A 21,649-nucleotide genomic window follows, 5' to 3' on the forward strand; every position below is an offset into this window, starting at 1 on the left:
AAGGTTTGCATGTTCACGGCACGCACATTGCTTAAGTACTGTAGCTCATGAAGATTTTCATAAATGCTCTTTTCTTCCTAGTACTTTGCCTGTGTGCATTCTTCTGCTTCTCAGAATACAACAATATTTGCTATACAAGAATAAGTATTTCAAGCTTTTTTTAGGATTTAACCAAATATTTATTTTCAGTGGTAAACTTTTCTATGTTTCTATAATTGAAAGCTATTGGACTTTTATTTTTAATATTTTATGAAAAACTAATTGTTAGCTTTGCAAAATGATCTGTCTTCTTGTGAGCACCCAGAAACCCCAACCTCCACATAATCTTGCTTGACATTGCAGCGATATACAGAAAACATAAGACAGGAGAAAATTAATCTTCAGATATTATTCAGGAAGAACCATCCCATTACCAAGTTATTTAAAAAAAAAAAAAAAAACAACAAAAAAAACCCCAAAGACATTTATAGCCATGCACTGAATTGCAGCAGAATCTAGACTTCTGGATGATTCTTAAATACCCTTCTAGAAAAAAACCCCAGATTTCCAATTCACACGTTTATTCTCTTGTAACCATTTAATTAGCACAGGAAATACTAGATAGTTCTTTCCCTGAGGTGAATAAAACCTGGGACGAGGGGAGGAGGCAAAGGACAATCCTAAATAAAGCACCATCCATAGGTCTGATTCCATCTTCCTTCAACAGAGAAGGAACGTACATCATTTTATTACACTGTATTATGGCTGCTGCTTTGCCATTATTTGAAGCATTAATTGAATAGCTCAACTACAATGGGCCAGTTCAGGACCTTTTCCCTAGGGCTATGCATGTGGCACTAATTGGAATTCAATATCAAAAATCTACACTTTTCCCAACATGTTTTCTTTTCCCTGGGCTGAAAAACAGGAATAAAACTGAGCAAAGTGGAGATTTTTCACTTCACAGAGTATGCCAAAGTAGCAGCTTCCTTTTCCTTCACACTTCAAAGAGATACAAAGTAACTTTGAGCATTTTGCAGATTCTATCCAGAAAAATGGAAGGCAGAGTTTAAACAGTGATAGACCTTGCTTCCATCTCCAACTTCAAATTAATGGTGTGCATAGGCAGGGATTTAAAGGGGCACGTGTTATTGTATATAATGCATATATAAAGACATTAAAAACCTAACATTTAACAATTGACATGAACAAGTTACTTGACTGAAGAGAAAAAGGGACAAGTTATCCTAATGAACCAAGGCAGGTTGTCATTATATGGCACCAACAATTGAATTCATAAGAACAAAAATCAAGTTTAAAAACTGCATATAGATTACCTTGCCCTGGAGGTGAAGATTACTGCGGATGATATCTCGTACTTCATCTTCAGTATCTTTCTGTCAATAAATTACAAATCACAGAAATTAGGAATAGACGGTAGTTAAGAAAAGATATTGTTCATATAAATGTCAACTTTGGGCTTAGTTCAGACGATGAATAAAACTGACAATGTGGAAGATTGAAGAAAATCTCAGTGGCTATACACCTTTTTGTATCAGGCCAGAGCTAGCCATATCCAAGCTCACAGGAACAAGTTCTGGATGGCATCATTCATATTTGTTCACAGTAATACACTAAATGCAAGTCTGAATTAAAATTACTAGTGTACACTTATTAACCAAAGTTTGACCAGATGAAACCAGTACCATGAACACAGCCTTCTCTGATTTGATTTCTGTTTCTTTTGGAGATCTTTTATCCTTTATAAACATTCAGGTCAGCTGTCTGACAGTCATATAACCCACCAGGGTGTATAAAGTATCATAGTTTGAAAAAGGAGTATATTCCAGATTACAATCACGTTATTGCACTGTAAGTTTACTCTTAGAAGAATCACTTTTAAAGCAGTCTACTCCCCTACAGAAATTCTTGCATTCACATGAGAGTGATCGAAAGGAATTAGTTATGATATTTGGTATAGAAGTTAGGAAACTTCCAGTTCTTATTTGCATTTCCAAATTCAAGCTTCAAAAAATATAACAAACACAATTTAGCATTAAAAATTAAGAGAGAAATAATGGTTTTCATTTAAGAATGTCACCTCTATTCATATACTGATCATTTGGAAAATAAGTATGTCCAAACTGAAACGTTTTAAGCCCTGAAAATGAGAGCAATATGTAGATTACTGTCTACCATAGTCACCCATTGTGCCTTTATATAACAGAATTACAGTCTTGAATATTTGTGTCATGCTGTAAGAATGAGCATGGGGGAAAATATTCAAAGAATTTCATTAACCTTTTAGAAGTGCAAAAAGAGCACCTACCATACTGAATCGATTTTTGGCCAGTGCAATTAGCTCTTGGTCTCCAGGAGCACAAATGTTTAGGCCAATAGGAAGTAATCTCTTCAATGCTGCCACAATGAGAGAGGTCTGCATAGAGTACCGGTCACCTTTTCGCTTCATCTTCTTCCTCTCCTGGTCAGAAACTGCTGCCTGCAGCATAAAGCAAAGATGAAAAAAATGCAATATTAAATCAAAGAATTGTACTAGCAACTTTATACTTGTCTCTGGTTTGACAGTTTCCTTGATACCTATACAGCTGCACCCTATCGAATGCAACTGCCATTATTATCATTGCCAATATTTTCCACCAATATCATGAAAGTCCACCGTGTTTCTTAAATGACTACATTTTGATTCTCAACCTAGATTTTTCAACAGATATCATTAAAAAAAAAAAAAAAAAAAAAAAAAAGCACTTCTCTGGAGGCCTCCTGTCTCCTTCTACTTTGCAAAGAGAAAAATACAAAAATCTTTACATTACCTTGGACATCTTGGATTTGGTGTCACTAATAAGGAAAGACATGTTGTTGATTTCATTTTGTACCACAAAGTTCTGCTCTTCCCTTTTGAAATTCTGGAAATACATAAAAGATCTCAGTTAGAAGCACTTATGATATCTGAGCAATCTATCTAAACAAACCTTAAATAAAAAAAATTACTGGAAATTTGTAAAATCCACAAGATAAGACAAGGACAGAAAAAATTAATGGATGATCAATAATGGCCTTGAATTCCAGCTTTATTTACATGACATAGCTCAGGGGTTGTGTATTTGGGGTTTTCTTCTATCTTAGAAAAAAATGTTTCTCTGGCTATGAAACAGCTATAATAAAAATCTCACTCCTCCGCTAATTCAATATAAAAATATTGTCTGGATTTTCCCTTACTAGTAAATCATCCCTACCAATTTTTTTCCCATTATAAATCCCACTATATTCAGATAAATAAGAAACTTTAAATAAAAGACTGAACTTATGAATACACAAGTAATTTGATGATCCAGTATCTATCTACTGTGCAACCAGTTTCTGTGCACAGCATTGCTTATAATGAATCTTACGGTCAAATTCAGGTACGAGTACACAAATAATAAGGCATCTTGTTTCCCAAACTTGAGAGAATTGAAGTTATGGCAGAAGAGAAATTTAGTATAGACAACAGTCCACACGGAGATCCAATGCCTGAAAGTATTTAGTCTCTTTTGGTTTTTTTCTTCTTTTTGTTCCAGTATTCACATGAATCATGTTTCATTTTTATTTAAGCACTATCAGTGATGGTGCCTGATTAGATCTTCATGCAGACCCCTTGGTTGTTGCACAGTTTAGGAAAATGGACTTTAATGAGACAACTACTACTGATTTAGTAGCCATACATCCTAGTTATAAAAAGGCTTTGGGGGTGAAAATAAATGATTAAAAAAAAAAAAGGTAAGGCCACAGACCACAATGAGCTTAATATATTAAAAAACAAAACAAAACAAAAACCAAACAAAAAACTGAACCAAAACCCACAACAAACAAACCAGAATTTATAAGAAAAATATCTACAATCAGTGTTACTATGCTACAAAGCACCCATCAACTCCCCTAGCTACTTAGGCATTTCAGAAGTGTCAGAAAACTGAAAGTCATTAATACCTTCCCATCTGCAGTTTCACTCCTGTCATTAAATGTGTTTTCCCAAACACAGCCACTAACTGATCTGCCTACTAGAAACCTAATTTTAAAAAGTATTTACCAAGGAATTACTTACATGAGACTTTGACCAGTAAATGAAGACCTCAGCCACCATGCGGAACAATTCTTCTGCTTCAGGGTTGGGCTCTTTCAGCCATTTTGCCCTAAAATTTGGTAAAAGGGTGGAAATGTGGATGATCCTCACTCTACTTTATGCTTTGAAATCAATTTTCAACATTTTACAAGGATACAAGCCAACAAAACCAAGCATGCATGCTTTTAATCCTTTCTGGTAGCAGTGGCTTTTTGATGTCCTATGTCAAAACCCTTAAAATCCTAGGTCTAATCCAACAGATTTGGATTGCACCTGTTTTGTTGGTTTTCTTCTGAAAAGTCCCCAGCTCCTCCTAAAAGTTATAAAGCATCAGCTTGAGCAACTTCAAGATTGGCAGGCTGACTAAAAGCTACTTTAATTCAGTGCTAGGTATATCAAGGGCTAAGAGACGGTATCAATAAACAGGAAGATTTTAGAAGATTCATTGACCTATTCCTCTCCACATACCTGTTATAGTCCACAAATCTAATCAACAAAGGGTAGAAGGCATAGAGGTCCCGTGCCAAAGTGGTGAACTCATCTAGGATGAGCAGTTCAGCCTCCGACATGTCACCTCTGCCTTCTGCTCTTAGATGTTCTTCATCCGATACAACCACTGCTGCTTTTTTCTTTAGCTTATCCATCAGTGGCAGGAAGTGTGTCTTTAAGAGCTGTGGCTTCGCTTTGCTTATGATGGGCTGGGAAAACACTATTCAAGGCAATGAATATTATAATATATACCTGGCCACAAAATATTAATAAAAATTTTTACCTTTCCCCTCTTTCTTGGATCTTATTTTTAGGCCACAGAGTAAAATCCTGCCCCCATTGAAATCAGCAGAAGTCTTGCCAAGAATTAAATGTGGTCAGGATTTCACATAGTCAATTCACTTTGTCACTATGAGAGCAGAAATTACAACTTCACAAACTAAGCTTGCAAGATCATAAAAATTAAGATGCCTCTTTACTGGCATTCTGTCAACATACTGGTATTTGCCTGCATAATTTTATTGAGTAATGTAGAAGTTGTTTAATGGTATGTATAGGTGGATACCTATGTAGCTAGCTACATAGTGTGCACACAAGTTTTCTCAGCCACTGGCTCCTCTTTTGAATCTTGCTTTTTAGCTTGAGTGAAGTAGAACTAGAAAGCATGCTCCATTTATTTGCAAACCTATTGAAACAGCCTGCCTGTATTGCTTACGCACATTAGGACACTGGAAGGCTTGTGTGTAGACAGGAAGGAGACTGATTCAGCTGCCCATCAACCAGCCATTTGAGACTTGTTAGCACAAGCTTTTTGCAAATCTACTCATAAAAATGAATATGTAAATTAGCACTTCATCTGGGCCCATTAGTGCAAAACCATTTGTAACATATCCATTAGATTACAAAGAATTTCATGCAGTTACCACTTATCCTTAGAGTGCATTACATTACTACTAACCCTCAAAAGACTAGGAATCCAGACTGCTACCATGAATGAATACTACTACAGTAAGTATTGAAAAGTCATAAGAAAGCATAAATGAAAGACTGAATTCACAACACTGAAGTGACTTTTCCTTACAGATTGTAACATAGAAATAAACTGTTTTTAAATAAATTTCAAGATGTTATGTGTTATCACAATGCAGTTAATGTAAGGATCACTAAAATGACATAAGCATTTCCACATTTCATTGTAATAGATATATTAGATATACAGCTTCAAACCAATATTTTAAGGCTCCAGCACTCATACAGAATAGTAAGGAACAGTGCAATGCCTACAGATAGAAACTTGATATATAATGAAAATGTGCTAAATAACTATAGTCCTTGAATTCAATATACTGCAAAATTCGTATGTGCATATTCTGGGAAAAAAGAAATAGTCTAATGTACTACTTGTATTACTTATTAAGAGATTAAAACATACTGCTTACACTGCTCTTTATACTTAATGTTTCTGGTTCATCAAGATCTAAAAAACATAAAAATACGAGTGTTGTTCTACTCCAGCTTTAACAGGGTATACAGAGTAATTCAGCGTGTGTGTGTGTGTGTATGTATATACGTATATATACACCTTCTGAATAGACACACATGCTTGTTTGTTTGTTTATTTATTTATTTTTACATCTTACCTGCTAATCTCTTCATCCAGGCTCCTTCATCAATACCAAGGTTGTTATAGATGATTTTCAATATGTTACCCAACAGAGTGTTCATGTGCTCTGATGTCAAGGCTGTGCAACACATTTCAGCCTTGTCAGGGTTGTTTTCTGGCCCATGCTCCCACCAGTGTGACATGTAACTACACAGCATAGGCAGTATTACTTCCATGATATGTGGCATTTGTGTGTAACGAATACCAGACTCTGCCAGTTCCACAATTTCTTCCATTAGCTTCACCAAGGAGGGAATATTTGGGCAAACCTCTTCTACACTAGTAGGCAAATTGAGAACTATTGGGGAAAAAAAAATAAATCCAAAAATCAATAAACTAAATCATAGAGGGAAAACAATTCTTTTCAATTGCTATTCCATACAACTTTTGTTTTCTATTTATAGTTATGGACTTCTGATCCAAGGAAGAAAAAACAAACATAACAATATGAAACAGGTACTTTCATGCCACTGAGCAATAAACTGTTTATATATAAGCTTCCATAATAAAATTTTTTATAATAAAAATAATTCCTATGGGGAAGCTTCAACAATATAATTATTACAGAATGAATTCAGAGAAACCAGATGCAGTTTGCTATATTTAAAATAAAGCTTAAATTTCAGAATTTCTTCCAACATAAGCTTTGCAGTTGAGGAAACAAATTGCTACGATAAAACATTTCTCCACAACACATCAGATGAGACCTGGAATTTTAAAAGAAGAAAAAAAATCATTGCCTGACATAATGAGTAAGGCAGATTCTGAGAAACTGATTTCTGGGGGTGTATTTCTGATTGTAAATATTTGCTTTTCAAACTATTTGAATTATTAGTTCCTTCCTCTGAAAAGGCACTGCAGTTGCCTTTATTTTTGGAGGCAGTTTCTTTCATCTACAAACAAGTACCTGTAACCACAACTATTAGCTTTTGAATGTCTTAACATCCTGACGTACACATACAATGAGATATACAGATATCTATATATTGAATATTTAGCCTGCAATTTATGAATCCAAATCTCTGTACCAATGTAGCCTAATGCTAGTCTTTTTCCAGAAACAGTCTCTTCTCCTATTTAGACCCAAATACATTTTACACAGCCATCGCAGAGTCTCCTTAAAGCTTAATGCAATTTTGGAAAAATGAAAATACAGCTGATTGTCTTTCTAGATGTCTTAAAATAGCTAGAATATATACGGTAAGTAAGCAGGGCTGTTGATAATTTCAAGTTAAGATACTACAGCTCTTTGAAGAACAAATTTGGTATGCTCCCTTTTTTAAAAATAAAGGTGAAGTTATAAAAGGAATGCCATTATAAACTGGCATCTTATACACTGTCATCTATACATATCTATGATATAATTCACACTCAGCATATATGCAGAGTTTGTACAGTTGTACTGTAACTTCTTGTCTACTTACCATAGGAACAAGTTGTGCGTATGATCTTATTTGACAACTATGTTTTAGCTTAAGAAACATCAAGAGTTTCAGAATGGAACAAAAAGGCATATGCAAAAAAAACATACATAACGTTACTGGAAAGTATCTATATTGTCTTGTATTTCAAACAAAGAAAAAACAATTTATATTCTAGTCTGCAGTGTATTTACTTTCTAAGGGTATATTATGTACTTAATACAGGTAAAGGTATTTTGCTTCAATTGCAAGTATGTATATTTTAGGGACTCAATATTGCATATGAAAACTGAGGAACTAAAGTTACTTATTAGAATACATAATTTTATCAACAAATACATAATATCTGAGATACTAAAAATGTGTGAAGTCCATTCAATAAATTGATTCCAAAGTGGTATTTTGAGAATGGTATCTCAAAATAAAAACATCAGTATCTTTAGAAAGATAAAATAATCGGATTTATCAGACTTAGCCCTTTGATTTAGGAAGGAAATACAACCAAGAGATTACAAGAAAAATCTTGCACTATAAAACGTATGCAAAAATACATGTATTAAGGTGAGCAGCATTTATAGTGAAATTGTGTTTTCATAACCATCATGTGAGTTTCTAGAAATACCTGCTCTGTCTCTTGCATTCTTGGTATTGTAAATTGAGTAGATGTTATGTTTGTTCAAATGAGTTTCCAAAAAAGCCACTGGAAAGGCCCCTGAGAAAGCAGCCAAGCATTCTCCTAGTGCTGATCGTTGCCTGTGAATTAAGAAACATCATTAAGTATACACATCTTTGATGACTGACTACACCTTGGGGTAGTTGTATACCAGCCTTATACCAGAGATAAGCCACTACATTATTAGGATCATCAACACAAGAACAGGTAATAGATATTGAAGTCCCACAACCCTCTGCTAATAAATGAATTAAATGTTAAGACTTAAAATGTCAAAGGTGGCCTATTTAGCTGAGAGCAAATGAGGAACATGCAGGGAAACCCCAAACTCATCATAACAATGCCTTCTTTTCTATTACTTTCCTCTCAGGTTTACTGACTTTATAATCTCTAGTATTAAGAAAAAGCTACTGAATAGACCAAGAGACCAAATACAACTATCATTTTATTTGAGTGATATAATTTCCATTTTCTGAGAAATAGTAATAATCAGACCTCGGTCTAGCATGAAAGTCAAGTTTTCCAGAGAGTGGAAAGTTGCTTCTACTGATCAATAACTCTGAAAGTTTTGCACAAAAACATTGTTCTAATCTCTTCAAATACATAACATTTATTTGATAATCAAAATTCCTTAAGTGTGTCAAAATTGTAAAAAGCCTGTCTCTGGGAAGAAACAAGTGATCCCCTGTCACTTCACTTGGGTCCTTCAGGGGACATTTAAAACTATTCTGATTTCCAATTCAGTTGATCAGAGCAGATTTTAGATATGTGAGAAATGTTTAGCTGCTGAAGCTGAGCCACACAGATGACAGAAATCCTGGAGTCCCATGAACTTTCAAGTGAAAAAAAAAAAAAAAGAAGGGGGGCCTCCAAACTGGTCTTGCAATTTAACAAGATTCATTTTCAGTGTATAGATTATCTCATTTTAGGAACTTATATTCTTTCTAGATCTAACTCATTACACTTGATTTTGTTAAATCTAAATTAATTCCCATTATTATTTATCCTGTTTGCTCTTTCTTCCTTTTTTCCCTTGTCATTATGTCTTCATAAGCAAAACATACTTCCATCACATAGACCTACAAAGGGCATGCTATGTGCTTTTCACTTGTGATAACAGTTGTAGAAAACCATACAGAAAAATTGTCACTTACACTGACATATTTTATCTTGACTACAAACCCCACATCATTTATTTGCCAAATACCAAAACCAATTAATTTTATATCCCTTAGGAGATTAATGAGACCCGGTTTTCCACAGATGTGTATTTTGTTACTTACAATATTGGTCCCCACCCTTCTTCATAATGTTTGCTATGATACTGTCACCAAGTAAGCAAGGGTATGTCATGGGGCTGTTCTGGAGTTATGCACGCGTTGATTTGCTAGACAGCGTACAGATATATGACCTTCCTAGATTACTGCTGCCAATATCTTAAATGTATGAGTTCTGTTTAGCCTTGCCCTCTGAACAGTGCTAGTCACAACAGGGCAACTATTCAGTTTTAAGAACTGTATTATATAGGTACCTCTATTTTTTGGCTGAATATGGTTTACACAGACCAAATGTAACTTGGAGGGAGCTTAGCAGATACACAGATGCACAGAAAAGCAATTATAAAGCTTCATTTCCCTGGGTAATTGAACTAGAAAAGAAGTAGTGTTGTATGAGTGACAAATTAAATTAAATTTAGGGTAATGAGAAAGAAATATACATCACAATTAAACAATATATAAGAATTATAACAATAGCTGAGCTGAATGATGTATTTTTACAATTCCCCAGTTGAACCTCAAATCAAGCGATACTTATTGTAAAGTCAGATAATTTAATTTGTAATTTTTAATTAAGAAATATATTTTGACAAACATATAATCCAACATTTTATGCGTATTATAATAAACACAGCTCCATTCCATGTAACATCTGAGCACCTTTTTTCTCTCAAGATATCTTTCCAACAACAATCTCTTATTATATTCATATCTGGACTGCATATTCATGAAGCTAAACATAAACACAAATATTAAAAATAGAGGAACACTTTTTCTTCTTACCGCTCTACATAGATACTCTTGCTGGTTCCCAGAGCATATAAACTGGCCAATATTCTGTAGCAGGAGACCTGAACATCTTCCACTAAAGAGAAGAAGAAAATGATAGGTATAAAGAGATTTTTCTTTGCAATACATTTCTGCAGAACTAGAACACATTTCTTTTGACAATAGCTGAATTAATAATATTAAGCTATCAAAGGCAATCCACAGAAATCACCTTCTAAATACAAAAAGTCTTCTGAGCACCTAGTGCCATAGTTTTTACTTCAATATCAAGTTACCAGCTAAGACAGTAAACATATTTCACTAGCTCACTAACTTTCTGAAATTAGTGGCATACCAACTCTTTAAGGATAACATCTAATTGCAAAATCTGAGAAATTTATTAACTTAATAACTACGAAAAATCTGTCAATGAATCTTTTCTAGTTTGTCTGTAGCACTTAAGAAAGTTTCATGTTAAATCAAATAAAGTGCTGAAAGTAAAAAAAAATTATTAGTGAACAAATCGATTCACAAATGTAACACCACTGTATAAAATGCTTTACAAAAGAATGGCAATCCTTTTAAACAGATATTTAATTCTTTTAATTACAGTTTGTATTTTTAAAAATTTAGACACAAATATCAGTTACTAGCACGTACTTAATTTACACTTCAGACTGACAAAGGATTAAATAAATAAATAATCCTTTAGCCCTTATGAATACTTCACCAAAGCATGTTTTGAAATTATCAAATGTTTCAGTCACAAAAATGTGAGAATAATCTTAACATCTATTTGAAAAAAAATGCTTTTCCAATGTAATCTGCAGTAATAGTGTAACAACAGTCTAAATACCATCAAGGAACAACAGTCCCATTCTTTCCATATACACTTTTTCTAGTCTCTCCCACAGTGCTAATATCTTCCCCCAATATGCAATGAAATGTTGGGAGTAAAATAGGATAAGACTTAATGGGTTGGAGAGCCTACAAGATAGTGCATCCAAGCTACATAGCCTGACTACCGTGATTTTAGTTTGGGTCACCTTGGAGTTGAGTATTTTTACTTAGTAAGAGTACCCTCAGGTACACTGACCCACCTTCGTACATGGATCACACCATGGAGTACTCTGTACATGGAGTAATACTCTTAGGTACAAGCACCAGGTCAAGTGCTTGTCATCAGAGTAATACAAATAAAATAATCTTATTCTTAACAAGATGTAAAGAGAAGTTGTGTGTAAGAAAAATTAGCCTTTCCAACTATGCTCCAGACAAAATAAGCAGGCACAATTTAAATTAATTATTCTTTCTCAGTTTATGAATTCTAAATTGTGTGCTTGACACCAGTGTGATGTATTTAGAATAGCTGATTAAGAATACCAACTATAAGTGATAAAGTATCAAAGGCTAATTATTAAGTTCCAAAGCATGGAATAACAGAGATCAAAAATTATACAAGCATGAACTTGTTGATGTCTGAAAAAGTGGTTTACGATGAACAAGTGATGTATGTGAACCCCACAGATGACTTTTTCTGGATACTGTCACAGTCTCCTGAATTTTACAGACATAATTTAATGAGAAAAGTAGATGTTTACATCTCATCACATTCAAATCCATCAATACAACTCCAGATTTTCAAAAGCAGTTCTCTTAATGATATTTCAAATAATACTTTTCCAGATTCTAAAAACAGAAAAAATATAATTTTATATTCTTTTATTCCAGGTCACTCTCTCAGTTATTTCCATAACTGAGTTAACTATACAGAGCAGAATTGCCTCCTTTAGTGCAGTCTGGACAGTCGAATTCCTGTGGAGCTGGGTTTAGGAAAATAAAGGACACTGAATCTGCCATAATCAGAATCCCTACAGTAATCTCATATACAGTCTCATACACATTCCCTTCTCCAGTGCCTGAATTTTTCAGGAGCTCCTTCCACTGTTCCTTAGTATCTAAGATGCACCCACCCAAACTCCCCGTAAACTGATACCGAGTCAAAGTGCATGTATGATGGAATAACATCATTCTCGTAGTATAACCTCATTTACAGACAGAGCAAAAACAAATTAACTTATACAAAGTAACTTTGCACATAAGAAGAAGTCACAGTACATCTATGGTAAAGTTACAAACAAAATTGAGCCTTCTGACTGCCTAATCACAGCAACGACTGCTTTAATATTTAAACAAAGTCCACTAAAACCTGCAGACTGTTCTAGGTCAATTACAGCAAATGTTTGATTAAATCAATGACAAGTTTGTCAAAATTACATAGGATTTGTCTTTCTCTAATAGAACAGAGAGTCTAGTAATGCTTACTATGTGTCACTACAGTTATTTTAGTGGCATGGCACTTCTAAATAATACATACATATCAAATCTTCCCCAAACTGGTGCTGTCCAATATGCTCAAATAATGAAGATAGCACTGGCAGGAGAGCAACTGTGGTATAATTAATGATTTGTGTAACTCCCTTTGGCTGGTTTCTGCTGTGTGTAAACTGGCCTTGCTTAAGATTTTCCATTGTTTTCTCCAGATCCTCAGCAGCATTGTCCAAAAATGCTCTCAATGCCATCTTAACAGATTCCAGACCAGTTTTCATCACAGTCCTGTATATAGCATACAAAAAGAATGAAAAAGAATATTCTATTAGACAAGCGTGGAATAAAGACTAGTCTTGGCTTATATGAAATAGGTAATAAAGATCTGAAGAAAAATCTTTCATCTTTTGATATTGTAAAATCTTCTCACAGCAGAACAACCTACTACAAAAAAGGTTTCATAGGTATCCTGCAGAACACAAGGATATTTTACCTAGTTTCCCATTAAGAAAATAATTTATAAGTTTAAAAGGACTTTGAAGTGATTCATTTGCCTTCAGAAGCAAAAAATCCCACCTAACAAAAAGAATGAGTAAGTCTGCAATTTATGACTCTAGGAAGAGAAGAACTCTCTCAAGCTAAAATTCAGAAAGTCTTCCCAACCATGACAGTTGTATTTCTGCCTCCAGAATAAGGGCATCAGAAAGGAACGAGTGAAAACAACCAAATCTGTTTAAAATTAAATAAATAAATGCATGGATTACAGAACTCTAACAGCATAATCAATTCTGTAATGATATAATCCCAGAGAATTACTACTTTATTTGTTTTAACTAGCTCAATTGCAGAGAACCTTTGTTTAACAAAAGTTTTCATTTAGGCATGCGTGAAATAAATCCAGGTGAAATTCTTTTGTACATTGAGCAACAGTCCAGATTTTTTGTTTGTTCGTTTGTTTTTACAGAGTGAATATATACAGTTTCAATGGCAATATTTTCAAACTTTCATGCAACCTCCATGAATCCCTTAATCCCCATCTGGAGCTATTTTTACATTTCTACCAAGAGCTGAATTGATGATCTCCACCTGTATTCCATCTGTATGATTGCATAGAGCATGGACAATTTAGAACAAAAACCCAAGATATTGCAACCTAAAGGATTACCATGCAACAGCTGAGCCATATTAATGATCATGATCATGAGTCTACCCGACAGCAAATGGAAAGTAAAATTTGTTCATTTAAGCCACTGCAAAGATACTGAGAAAAAGATCTATCTGCATATAACCCAGTCAATTCTTTGACAGTAAATGCAAAGTGAAAAAAGTTATCTTAAATTACCATGGAGGTAACAAACTATCATGCTTTGTTTCACAACTGCGAAGATCTAAAAAGTCAACTATCAGCACAGTTAGTTGACTGTACAGTTAATGAAAAGCAACATGTTACCCTCCAATATTTCAAGACTGTCTCATCCATAAACCTCACAATGGCTCAAGCAGCTCAATTTAACTTAAAAGTGCCACTGAATTCGATGTAAAGGGTTTTTTTTGTTCAAATTAGAATCTGAATTAACTTTGCAACAAAGACGCACTGTGAGACAGATCAACTGCACCCCATGCGCATTTAAGTCCTGAATTTTTTAATTAAACAGTGTAAGCAAAAGAATAAAATATTTCTAATGTTATTGTGGTTTTGGGATGGTCACTTGATTAAAACCAGATGAACTAACAGCCAGCAGTTCCTGGACACCATTGATCTGAAGCTGAAAGTGTAACCTACAAATATTGTCCTGCCAAACCCTAGTAACTAACTAGTAATTAACCTACTTTGCAATGGGAATTCTTTTTAGTACTATAGCTTCTTGAGTTTTGAAATTCTGTAGCCTTACACAGGTAGCCCAAACCTGACTGCACATTATCTTCTTCAGTGATTTTCTTTGTACTTTAGAAAATATATTCAGTATTACCTTGCATCCAAGGTCTGGCCCAGTATGTGAAGACAGTTGACTATTGATGTTGCATCATTTCCTAAACAGGGAGGAAAATTATCCACCAATTAAGCTGAGCATACTGTATAGAATACCTACACTCTCCTAACTGTATGTCTGGTTTTAATGAAAGGTAAATGACATAGCAGAAGAGCAACTGAACCTCTGCATAATTTTAACATTCAAGTTAAAAAACATGCAGTTTGTTGTCTTAGCCTTGTTTACACAAATGCAGTAACTAGAGGCAGTAAAGCATCTCTCATCAAATAGCTGAGGCAGTCAAGATGGAAGCACTTAAATGTGGGGTTAATTAGAGCGGCAGTGTATTGTCTGGTTTTCATTTAAGTTTTATAAATTTTGCTTTAATTGATTCAAGTTTATCTGAACATTTATCTTCCCCCTCTCAGTAACATAAAAGCTGTTAACTTTCGCAAGTTGCTATCGCAGGAAGAGAACATTTCTATAAAATGTCACCAAAAAGGTTAGTTCCCTGGTGTTACCAATAGGCTGCAGCCAGTTATAGCAGGATCAGGTGTGGCCCACATGAGTAACACTCTCTGACATAATATGCATCTCTCATAATCAATTTTTTTTTTCACACTTATGTACATAAAAAGAGAACTTACACACAACATGCCTTGTATGCATATTTACGTTCCAAGATGTTGCCATGTACAAGCCACCTCTAAGTTCACTTTTTAAATCCAGGACAGAATTAGGCTACACAAATTTGACCCACATCTTACTTAATATTTATATATTCATTATTTTTTTTTTAAATCTGCAAAAATGAAAATACCTTTTCTTGCTTCTCTGCATATTTAAAGTTTCTCAAAAAAAAAAAAAAAAAAGAAGAAACAAATTGAATGTTTAAGATAAATTTCTGAAAATACCGTCACCTTCATACAGTGTACGGTTATTTCACTTAAAAATATAGGCAAAGATACAAGTAAAATTAGTAACTGTTTCAGTGAAATAGAGATTTTAAAAGACAAATTGCAAGGAAGCAGTGGGAGGTTTATTGCAGCACTGAGAATGTTATTCTGTGCTGTCGAATTAGGAGGTATTGTCGTGGTGTTCATCCACAGAAGATTAAACAAACCTGAACCACGGCTTCCACGGCTGCCCCTAGCCAGGCAGCCCCACCCTCTTTGCACTGGCACAGGTGGTCATGCAATGATATAGTGAGCAGATGAGAAAGCTGAGGTGGCCTAAAAAAATCCTACCAAAAAAACCACCCCAAAAGATTAAGTTTTTTGTCAGCTCCTATTTTTTTTCCTTAGTATCTTACTGCTCTGGTGATATGAACGCCAGTGCTGATGAAGAAGAGAGTGCAGGACTGTGCTAATGACAGCAGGGATGGAGCAAAGTACCCAAAGCAACCCGGATTTAGATGTGGATTAGACTGTCATGAACTAGTATCTTAACATTCGTCATGCCGATGTGTATACACTGCATGCTACAGTGCAGTACAGAGATGCTCACTCCAGTTCCCTAAAAATTTACATTGGCAATTTATTTACACCATGTACACACATTTCAAGAGCCATATATTTATCAGGAATCAGGTACTTCGTATGCTGCAACCAGATGGAAGGGTCAGAAATACATCTAGTTATTCTGAACACCAGACAAGTTTTAGGCATATCCCTGTAGCAGATACTGCAGTGTGGTTGGTTCCGCAGACTGGGATATCAGAGCAGAATTCAGTGACCATAGTAAATGCAGTCCCTTCAATATAAACTGATTGACATACTAGAGTTTATCCATGTAGCACCAAAAACAGACTTTCAACATTTTCATGAAACTTCTTTTCTGGAATGTCTACTTCTGGCAGGATTTGTTACAGAATCTTTGAAAATGTAATTTGCTATGAAAGACAGGTTTAGGTTCAGTGGAAATTCTGTGTCTTGCTTTTGTTCAATATAATGAATTTAGTTTTCACTGTGTTTCTAAAGCAAAAACCCACAAAACACAGTATTTTTTAATATTTTACCTTAAAATGCCACAGTTAAAACTCAAAAAAAATCCTTCTAAATTGAACGTTTCAAGAACCAGTTTGCTTCCAACCTGAGGTCAGAAGTCAATTTCAGAAGGCCATCTTTTTTTTAAACTGAGTTATGAAACCTAAAATGAGGGGGTTTCTAATGAAACTAGTTTTATTACTATTGCAAATATTTCACAGTGTATATACATACACGTTTATTAAATTAAAAATATTCTTTTTTTTATTAATTAAAAATGTTCTTGGTTTTCAGAAGTCTGAAAGCTAGATACAGAACACTGATGTAGTGCACAAAATGGACATGCAGTATATAAAATTCTGCTACCTCATGAAAGGGGAGCAGGTGATAAGTACAATTCAATAGGATAAAAACTGAAACGAGCTGTTCTTTAAAGGAACTCTTCACACAACTCAAAACAATAGAGGCTGGACATATGCAAATACTAAACCACATGAGTTCAAGAGGTGTTAAAGCTAAAATTATCCCAGGAGCTAGTATAAATACTAGGTTGATGGTTGGATCACTGTTCAGCATGTATTACAAATGCAGTTGTTCCCATGAACTGCACAACTGAGTTTAATAATCTGAGGTGCAGCCCTACATATTTTAGAAAGCTGTATTATTATATCAGGAGGGAAGAACTGTTGCTGTATTGCAAAAGTGCTATGGATATTGATTCCAGGATGCCTCACTGGAAGGACACTTATAAATTCAGGATGTTATTAGGCAGAGAAAGCCTTCTGTTTCTTTTTAAGAACCCTGCTGATTAATTTCTTTAAGTTCCCAAAAAAGAGTGAGCAAAAACAGGCCTTTCTTATCTGATGTCTTACCCAGCTAATTTTTGGTTCAGATTACATGGGTCTCTATTACCAATATGAAGATTTTTTTTAAAAATTACTAACATGCTTACGTAAGAAGAATGCCTTACTGGAGATTTAAACAATTTTTTAAAAAATGAATCAAACTAGTCACATAAATTTGGTTTTTAAATTGAGAAAATATAAATTCAGATGCTCAAGTCACCAAAATTATTCACTAAAATATTTTCAAATTCAGCCCACTAATAATAATGAAAGAAAATCAATCCAGTCTTACTGACGTACAGCTACAGCTCTCAAGCGTAAATTGCTGGACTCAAAATCTACTTTCACAGTGAAAAGAAATAATAATTCCATGCTCAATTACAATTCCATAATCCCAATGACACTCTGAGATATCAAATGCAATTAACTATTTACGTTCACTCTGGAAGACTTGAATGCTTAGTTTCCCATTTTATTAAGACTTCTATATACAGCTTAAGCTACATGACTTTTACTAATATCTTTCATACATGCAGCTGTATCTTCAGAAGTACCATTCAAATTCACAATAATATAAAACACCTACATAGCAAAACCAAATAGCATTTTGCTATTTGTTATAGCAAGCTCCCCACTATCCATAAACGTTGTTATCAAGCAACTCCTGCTTATTCAAGATGTCTCCAAAACACACAAATAACTCTAGGCCCCAGCTGTGCTCAGAGACTGTCCTCAGGAGCATTTTCCCCTCTTCTACACAGGGCTTGTATTTGCTGAAGTAAGTGTAATTCTTTTGATCAGGCTTTCTAACAATGTAATTCACTGTCAAGGTAAGACAAACTGTAAGGTGATTTTGACTTAATAGGTCCACAGTAAACAACCGTGCTCCAGAGTCTTACAGTGACCTTGTCATACATAACTCATGGAAAAACTACAGTACAATTCTGTGTTGGCATAAAGATTTTGTATTCTGGTAGTTACTGCACACTAGGAAAAGAGTTAAAAAACAAACTGTAGCCATAGTGAATACTCATCTGGTTCCATCTGACTTATCTCCTTCTACCACTTGAACCCAGTCAAACAACAGGAAATAAGCAAGCTGAGATGTGGAATGGAAAAGACCTTTTCTTTAGTAGCGAAGAAAGCTACATTGACTTAGATTTTTAACTTCAACTGTTACTCATTTTAGAAGAAAAGGCAGAAAAACAAATTCACACAATAAAGATTTGCAAAATTTTAATAGTATACCTGAGCTAGTTCATTCTTTGAAGAAACAACCTAGGGTATAAACCAGAGCTTATGTGTACGTTTGTGACATACTCCACCCTTCAGAAAAAGCTGCAACAATGCCACACAGCTGCAGAAATAACTCCATTCCTCCTATGATCTTTTGGCTTTACAGGTAAATCCATTCAGCTCATCCCAAAACACATTTAAAAGCGACATCCCAAAATAACTTCCGATCTTTCTTCTCAGTTTAATGGTTTTCATAATGGTCTGTAAGCTTTTTAAACACCACACTGCTGCAGCAAGTGAGTTCCTTCCCTTCAAATTGAATGAAATACGTAGGAATTGAGTTAGATGCATGTTATCCTAGTCAAATTCTAATTTGCTAGATGATTACCCAATTTGGTATGTTTATGGATGCTGAAGTTTGCAATGCACCCATCATAGAAGCTATATATGCATAGTATGTACTATTTCAACTATCCTATCATCCTGGCATAAGAAAAAATTGGAGAGTAAATGACTGTGCCACACATTGCATATAATGTATACACTTGATACAGACTTCAAATTGACTTCAATTAAGTGATTTTCACATGGCATAAGACAAACACCAAGCTCCTCCTAGATTCACATAATACCAGAAAGATAGTACACATGCGTATGTGGAGTCAAGCACATCTGGGAATATTTAAGAATTCCACAGAGCATAACTAAGCATTTCAGTCCACTGCACATTTTCCTTAATAACTTTCCAATACAAATGTGCAGTTCTGATGCTCTGTTTTTCCCGAACGATTTAGAATAAAGTAACAAATTTGTAATTATAATTAACTCAGCAACATTCTTTGGTAGGATAATGAAATCCAGATATTAGTTAAGACACACAGAAAACTAAACAAAAAACCCCGAACTGATAACTACAAAAGCTTCTTATTCCATCTAATAAATTCTGTGATCTACCAGCCTAAACAATTAGTGGTCTGTGAAGACCATGCATCTCAGCCATGCAGCATGCAACAAAGCAGCACGTAACACAATGCAAAAATGGCAAAGAAAACCAAGTGATGGCCATGCTAGTATTTGTCAAGGGTCTCCTTACCAAACAGTGAAATCCTATGCCTGACAAGAACTCCAAGTTTGCAGAACAGGCTGAAGACAAAAGAAAAATAAAAGATAAAAGAGAAGAGAAGGGAAAAGGAAAAAATGGGGGGGGGGGGGGGGGGCAGGGAGAAGAAAGAAAAAATAACAGCTGATATATGAGCAGGAAAAGCAACATGATGTCACGCAGAAAGAATCAATTATCTGAGCAGAATGTGGGACAGAGTACTAAAGAAAGAGTTCTCAAGTGCATATTCTTAACAAACATGGTTAAATAAGCACATATTGTAATTAAAGAAACCAAAAAAAATTAAAAGCAAAGCTAATTAATATAAAAGCGTCCTATATGATAACCCACAAGGAAATAATCATCAAAGCTTTAAGAAGTAAAATGTGGTCAGTGTGCTATTCAGGATACCACTGACAATTTGAAAACAAAAGGTAAGGAAATCAGATTAATTGAAGTGTTTGATGGCAAATGTTTAACTAGTCCAATTTGGATCTTGTCATCTTGAACACAGTGAGAATTTCTTTTCAACTACATTGCTTCTTAAACACATTTAATATGAGAAATAGCCTCTTACATGGTTAAAAACTAACAGAAATGGATATGATCAATGATTTCACTTCACTTGTTTGAATTACTTCCTGTGCTGATGAGCAGTGCCCCATTCAGAACAATGAAGAACAAAGTTTTGTGTTAATTCATAGAAGCAGGAGCATACTGCCCTACGCAAATTGATGTGGCCTCCAGATTTGATAGGACTTAGCTCAATCTTCATGATCCAGTTTTGTCTGAGAATTTTCTCCAAGAGCAACAGCAATTTTGGTATTATTTTTTCTGCTGCAAAAACCCTCATCTGCTATAAATGACATGAATAATATCATGTCATTTTATTAAGCTATTTAATTATTAGGCACACAGGCTAGTTTTCAACCTCTGATTTAAAAGCAAGAGACACCATAAGCATGTCTGCACAGTTTATGGATGAGATCTGAACATGTTGTTCCATTGACAGACAAGAGCATTGTGCCAAATGGAAACATTTATGTCCAGAATCAGAGCAGCCAGGTTAATGTGGTGTTGAATCCAGCTAACTAGCCAGTGCACAGTGACCCACTATAGCAACAGCAACTGCTCTGTTTTAGAAACGAGTCTGGTTGGTGCATGTTCGGGGATCTCTGTTCACTTTTTATTCCATGAGGCAGATGTATGCTATATATTCTTTTATCAGAATCCTGGTTCACCCAGTCCAACGGGAAAAGCTGTACAGAAGCATGTTAGCATCATATAAATCTTGTGTCCATTCTAACAAAGACATTAAATAGCTCACAATCTATCTTATCTTCTAACATACAAATGTTACTCAACTGACTGTAGCATTCAGCAAATGCTATGTTTTCACAAAGTCATTCCCAGTGTAATTAGTTTAGGTTAAATAAATGAATGAATAAATATGTCCAAATGGCCAGTACTTAAGAATGATGTCCAGAACTGACTTTATACAACTGCAGTAGTAGAAGGACTTGTAAGATGGTCTAATGGATGAAAAATGCAAAAAGCCCAATCCTGAAGAGGCTGGTTACAAATAAAATGGAATATAATGCCATCATATTTCAGGAAGAGGTCTGACCCCTATTTGCCCGCAAAATAGATCTGGATTTAATGTATTTGCTGAACACAGAATGCTTATTGCACTTGTTAAAACTGTCACTGCATTATCAATACCCCAAATCATACTCTTCCATAGCTTAATGAATGCAAGCTTATCTTCATTGGAAAAAGAAAGCAGACAGAAACTG

General features: G+C 34.7%; 1 protein-coding gene across 4 annotated transcripts in view; it reads right to left on the reverse strand.

The window, feature by feature from the left end:
* Positions 1-21,649, reverse strand: part of RYR2 (ryanodine receptor 2) — a 452,105-nt gene that overhangs the window by 82,973 nt on the left and 347,483 nt on the right. For all 4 annotated transcript variants that reach the window (XM_049830593.1, XM_049830592.1, XM_049830591.1 and 1 more), the window contains exons 62-72: positions 19,848-19,897; positions 14,689-14,749; positions 12,768-13,006; positions 10,406-10,487; positions 8,295-8,425; positions 6,229-6,549; positions 4,568-4,808; positions 4,082-4,169; positions 2,811-2,903; positions 2,309-2,479; positions 1,317-1,376 (exon numbers count right to left, since the gene is read on the reverse strand). In XM_049830593.1, coding sequence (XP_049686550.1) covers positions 1,317-1,376; positions 2,309-2,479; positions 2,811-2,903; positions 4,082-4,169; positions 4,568-4,808; positions 6,229-6,549; positions 8,295-8,425; positions 10,406-10,487; positions 12,768-13,006; positions 14,689-14,749; positions 19,848-19,897 — 1,537 coding nt within the window. The remainder of the gene's footprint in view (positions 1-1,316; positions 1,377-2,308; positions 2,480-2,810; positions 2,904-4,081; positions 4,170-4,567; positions 4,809-6,228; positions 6,550-8,294; positions 8,426-10,405; positions 10,488-12,767; positions 13,007-14,688; positions 14,750-19,847; positions 19,898-21,649) is intronic.

Source organism: Accipiter gentilis, chromosome 28, assembly GCF_929443795.1.
Source record: "Accipiter gentilis chromosome 28, bAccGen1.1, whole genome shotgun sequence".
NCBI lineage: Eukaryota > Metazoa > Chordata > Aves > Accipitriformes > Accipitridae > Astur > Astur gentilis.